At 38.9% G+C, this 6,000-nt stretch overlaps 1 protein-coding gene across 1 annotated transcript; it reads right to left on the bottom strand.

Annotated features, from left to right (window-relative positions):
* Positions 1-1,280: 1,280 nt before the first annotated feature.
* LOC5565459 (N-acetylgalactosaminyltransferase 4) lies at positions 1,281-4,039 on the bottom strand. The gene is made up of 4 exons (XM_001649713.2): positions 3,119-4,039; positions 2,683-3,041; positions 1,596-2,476; positions 1,281-1,528 (listed from the first exon to the last, which is right to left on the bottom strand). Exons 1-4 carry the CDS (start codon positions 3,445-3,447, stop codon positions 1,349-1,351), a joined length of 1,749 nt encoding a protein of 582 aa, XP_001649763.2. The 5' UTR covers positions 3,448-4,039; the 3' UTR covers positions 1,281-1,348.
* Positions 4,040-6,000: the final 1,961 nt, after the last annotated feature.

Below are 6,000 nucleotides of genomic sequence, written 5' to 3'. Positions count from 1 at the left end.
CCAAAACAGAAAACCAACTTTCGATTATATGAAAAATTATATATCCATTCAAAATGAATCTTTTGCCAATTTATCGACTGAAATCGATAGCTTGGATGCCAGTACTTGTTCTAAAAAGAATTAAATTGTAAATCTTTGAAACAGCATGCAAAAATATTCAAGTTTTCTTCGAGGAAACTATCAAAGTATCCCCGTTTTACGGTATGTTTCAGAAGTTTGTACTATGTAAATCTCGACATCTAACAAAACTTCACGTACAGTAGGGTTGATGTAAAATAGTTCACCGTATTTACGAATAACAAAACAGCCGCTTTTTCTATCGCTTACAGTTTCAATTTTCTAACATCTTATCAAGAAAATCTCAAATGCCACATCAAGCTTCTTGACCATCAGTACCTAATGATTGAAATGATGATATGAATAAATGAGAACAATTTCAAACCGTTTGTTTCAATTCGAGGAGACAGCAATACAGTAAAACAAAATCTAAGAAAACGAAATAACTGAAATGCGTCAAATTTATTGTATTAGATCCAAGCCAAAAGATGGGTAGAAAAACGGTACAAACGATCTTTACAGTAGCGCCAGTATTGAGAAATGCTTAATGATCCGAATTAGAACAGGGTCCGATTTGGACCAAGTTCCCCTACAAATTGAGATTTTATTCGCGACCCACCAGAGTGCAGCTCACGACCCCCCTGGGGTCCCAGTTTGGGGAACTATCAACTTACCAAATAACTTATCAAAGTGATTCCTGTGACCCAGGATGGTTGGTCTAACAAACATCCCTCCCAGTAACCTTCTTGAAGATGCAGAGGTAAACACGGTCTCCAAATTGCAAAGGTTACACACTAACATTCCTTCCTTCATTCCCACCTGACTGCAAAGACGTGGCCACCCCGTTATTGACCCTGTATAAATAGAGGTACTGAATTAGGTACACTGAAGAAGATTATGACCAATCACAGCCAATTTTCTAGTTGGTTCTTCACAGACTTTGGTCAATAACGGGATAGCAACCATTGATATGTGTAGTCAGTCTAAGCTAAGCTAAGCTAATTACTGAAGAAATCGTTGAGATACTTGCAGTAGAAATATTTGAAGCAAACCCTGGATGATTACAAAAAAAAATCCCTAAATCGATCTTGACTGCATCACCCGCCCCCGCAGGAGCAAGCGTCGCAGTCAACGGATCACACACTACTCGTTAAACTAAGTAACATCCTCTAAAAATCAATATGTAAAACATTTTCAACAGTTAGGAAGTAAATTTTGTTCTTTATTCATTAATTCAAAGTTTAGTACCACACAATAATCACAGTTGTCTACACCGTGTGGAACACGTCTGCTAAGGCAAAAGGTCTGCTCCGTAGGTTTCCCAATTATTCAAATTGGTTTCATTTACGAAACCCCAAGCCCAGTGTTGTGTCTTTTTGCCGGGATCACATTTCGATATTGTTATCTTTTGCTTCACGAGATCTAGGCACTGATTCCAGCTTGGCATACCATGCCGAATCATCTGATTTTTCTAAAATAAAACCGTTTTATTTGATTTCGCATTACATGACAGTAAACATAATTCACTAATCACTTACCATATCGTATTGCCATAGTTGATTACCCTGAATTTCATGGCAGTTGAATAAGCGTACCTCAGAACCCTCACTCGCGGCGTCCAAGCACTTGTCCACACTGGCAACTCTGATGTCCCGGAAATAGGACAACGTGAAAAATTGGTTGCTCTGAGGATGAGTCTTATTCGCAGCACAGCTGAATACGCCAATCGGTTCCTTTTCATTGTGGTTCAAAGAATCCAGGCACAATATAGGATTGGCCAAACTTTGAACTCGTCCCGATGCAAACGGCTTCGGATCCCGTAAGGGGTATTTTAGAAGCAAATCTGGAGCAACCTCGTCCAGAAACCACTTGAACGGTTTGCACTGTAACCTCTCTCGCAAAGCCTTCTGTTTCGTCAGATCTCCCGCATCGGTTTTGTCATACTCAGGGTTTCTTTCAAACAGGAACTGTTTGTACTCGTCCATCCACACTTCAGCAACTCTTTTGAAGTTCCTGGTAACGAAATTGGTTCCTCTTGGATTTGGAAACGGTGCGAGTCCTCTATACACGTGTCCGACATGAGAGCAAGGTGCATCCACCATTCTTCCCCCACATTGCCAAATCTTGAAACTCAATTCGTACTGCTCACCACCCCAAATGTCCAGCTCCTCGTCATATCCTCCAAGCTCCCAGAAGAACTTGGCACTAATGGCAAACAGTCCTCCCGCCATGATGGGACTATCGAACGGCTCTGTTGGATCCGTTTGATCTTGCGGTCTCAAAGGCAATCGCTTGTACAAGAACTTCCAATCAAATGCACCCCGTCGTCCTTCGCTCTGGGGTTTGTACTCAAATGTATCATGAGCTATACCGTCGATATACGGACAAACGCAAGTACGGTAATTCTCAGCAATAGGTTCTAGAAAGAGTAGTCAATGGATGGCATAATATAGATGATTTACATTAGGGTGGTTCAAATTATAATGATTCCCATGCAAACGAACGCTCGTGCAGTATCAGTTTTCTTCCAAATGAACACAAATTTTGGGAGGACACTCAGATGAGATCAACAAAAACGATATTTTTCATCACCCTAATATACATATAACATGAAAAATGATTTACCGATAAGAGGAGGTAGCCAGTTCACGTTGACCTCTGTATGTGAGTCAAGCACGATCAGAACATCTCCAGTGGCGGCCTTGGCCCCGGCCAAACGTGCCGCAATCAATCCGGAACGCACCGGTAAATTGAAAAGTTTTACCTTTGATGGCAATTTGCTACGCACATAATCCTGCAGGGGTTCCCACAAAAACTCCTTTGTACTATGGTCGTTCACCAAAACAATTTCTTTCAGTAGTTTTGATGGCGAGCGATTTAGTATACTATGAACCGTACGCAGCAACGTGCTCCAGTGTTCGTTGTAGAAAATAACAATCACGCTGACCGTTGGCAGTTCTTGCAGATAGCGTTTTTTGCGACACCTGAAAGCTAGAGAATGTTGAAACCAGAATAGGCTTTCAACCAACCTGTGCCCTAGGTCGGTGCGGTATAAACTCACTGTACATGTCTGGCGTCTGGGACTGAGCGATTCAATGCAATCATATCACTAACAACCGCCGAATATCCATTTTCTTTTAACAGTTTCTCATTCAGCTTGATGTCTTCCAATTTCTCTAGCTTGAGAGGCTTCCCATGCTCGCCGGGGCCTTCCCGTTTAGATTCGTACTCGATATGTGCATAGTCATGCCAGTCGATCCGAATGCGATCCACATTCCGAGGTCGACCGTTGAAGAATGGCTCTTCGCTGGCGTAACGATAGTACAGAGCAGCATTCAAATTAGCTAGACTCTGGTCCTTGTGGAGGATGACCACTACAGTGATGATCATGCATGAAAACAGGAACAAAAATTTGAGAATACATTGTCCAAACGTAACATGCCGAACCTGTAGAGAGACAAATAAAAGTTTTCTTAATGATTTAGGTAATGGGTTCAGACGATCCACTGACTGGAATATTACAAATTAGGAGAAGAATTCTCTGGAAGTACTTTACCTTGCGATAAGCATAGTGTTTGATTTGTCTGAACAGTCGTGATGCTTTCATCATGTTTGCATTGATTACTAACCTTCACTGTAATACTTTAAACTAACTAAGAAAAAAATAAAACGTGTTTTGAATCTCTCACTGGCAAAATGTGCATACTTTTTAAGACGTGTGATAAAATGGACTGCTCAACAATGACTAACTGCCGGTATATGAATTTTGACTAGTGCACATCCAGAACCATAACCATTATGGCTACTTTCTAGCTTGTTTACTTCCCAATGCAATTAATGTTTTCAAACGTAGCTCTTCACCCAAACAACGGATAGACGCACGTCGTTTTTTAGAGTACAGTTTGGACTTTAGTATGATGTACAGTATAAAGTACATCCTACACTGGTCATCACACTCCAAAAAAAACAGAAATAAACTTGATTTCCTCTATACAAACTGGTAAGGCTCATGTATTTACTACCGATTCTTTCATTTCCATTTGAAATAGATAACAAACGATACAAATAATTCCGATAATTGTCAAAGAAATTTTCTACGATTGCTAATGGCTGTGATACCGACGGATTCCGGTTGTATTTTGTGGAGTCTACGCGTTTTACTAATTGAGGAAATTAGAAGCAAAGGGGCGCATAAGCATTGATGACCGTATAGGGTAACCAATATATTTTGGACCCCCTGGTCCATTTTCCAGCAAATTTCCCAGTTTAAACCGAAAGACCAACTCTATTCGCATGCCATTTGGAAAGATAGGACTATTCCGTGCTTGCATCAGCCGTTTGTACATAGAAAATGTGTTTGTTTTATCTGAAATTAATTTAATTTAATCGGTTCATCCATGCAACCATTACAACACGTTACACACAGAAATTGAAGCCGTCAGAAATTTCGCAAACGTAAACAAAAACTTTTTTCAAATTTCCGGGCTAAACGCGTAGAATTTCTTCGGTTTTCCATTGTCAATTGATTGATTAGTCTATGGGCAAGCATATTATACAATCAGTGTCGTGAACTTTGTTGCCAAACGATAAAAAACACCGGGGGTCCAAAATATATACTTTGAGGGTCCAAAATGTATTGGTGTGTCCAAAATAATGAAAAGCAGTACATCACAATTCAATTATTTTCGACGTTGTCTGGATCCTACATGACCGTTTCGGCATTTTTATCTTGTAGAGGAAGTTTTTATCTACATTTTGGCATGTTCTTTGACTTTGTTACGCTGTGCAATTAATTAATTGGGACAAAAAACTAAAATCACTTCCTTAGGGGGTCCAAAATACGACCGTTACCCTAATTCGTAGTTGCTACTTCATTATTAACCAGAACAATCAAAATTGTACAAGGAACTAACAGACCGAGCTTACCGTCTTCGGTGTACAATATCGAGAAAACAAAGTATTATAAAGTCAAAAACAGTCATTTTATTTCGCATCATGTCATCCCCTCCATATATTCAACCGTGATGCATGATTGGTAGCGAAAAAAGACGAGGACATATGCAACGCATCACTACAGACGAACGATTCAAAGAAATTGTAAATATGTATAAAATAAGACATGTTTTTTGTGTTTTCATGTTACGGCATGTTTTACAGTATATAGGCAATAAAAGAACTGATAGTGTGATATAAGGAAGGATTAAGAGACCGAGTATACCTCTGCATCTTCATGATTATCACAGGGAAAGCCTTTGTTGGTATGGAGGATTTCTCAAGCAACAATAGTAGCTGAATAATAGCTTATTAAACTGAAATACGTTTACCTCTGATTTATTCAACTCTATTTCAGCAAAAATGTTTGTTGGGTAAAAAGCCACAATGTGCTGGCATTTGGATTCAATTGGGTCCTAAAATGTTTAATGAATTATTGTTTTTATTTAATAATACGAAGGAGCATATTCTTGCAACTACTTTAGCATTTTTTCTAACTCAAATAACGGCTATAACATTTTTAAACTTCAATTTTAAAAATGATTCCGAATATGAACCGTGGCACTTGTGATCATGATTGACATTCACAGTTCCGACAAAAATGCCACAGGGCATATAGTTTTAACACTGGGGTTGTTCCTATCTGATATTTCAGCAGGGACACGGAAAACAAAATATACCCAAAATTTCAGTTTAAACCAAAGGGTGGGACAAAATCTCAAATATCATAAAAAAATGTTTTTTGGACTTAAACAAATGAAAATCATTTAAAAATTGAGTAAACATGTGTTTTGCCCTAAACTTAAGCGTTTGATACTAAAATTGGGACAGGGCTTTAGGACCCAATTGAAAGCTTTTTATTAGTTTGTGACGTCCACACTTATTTTTCCAAACAATTCGATTTTTTTTTTCGAAATTTTATAAAAATAGGAGGGGGGGTGTTTCAAAAAT

The sequence above is a fragment of the Aedes aegypti genome, chromosome 3, assembly GCF_002204515.2.
Source record: "Aedes aegypti strain LVP_AGWG chromosome 3, AaegL5.0 Primary Assembly, whole genome shotgun sequence".
Taxonomy (NCBI): domain Eukaryota; kingdom Metazoa; phylum Arthropoda; class Insecta; order Diptera; family Culicidae; genus Aedes; species Aedes aegypti.
The sequence above is the reverse complement of the archived record's forward strand: the minus strand, read 5'-3'. Positions and strand labels throughout refer to the sequence as shown.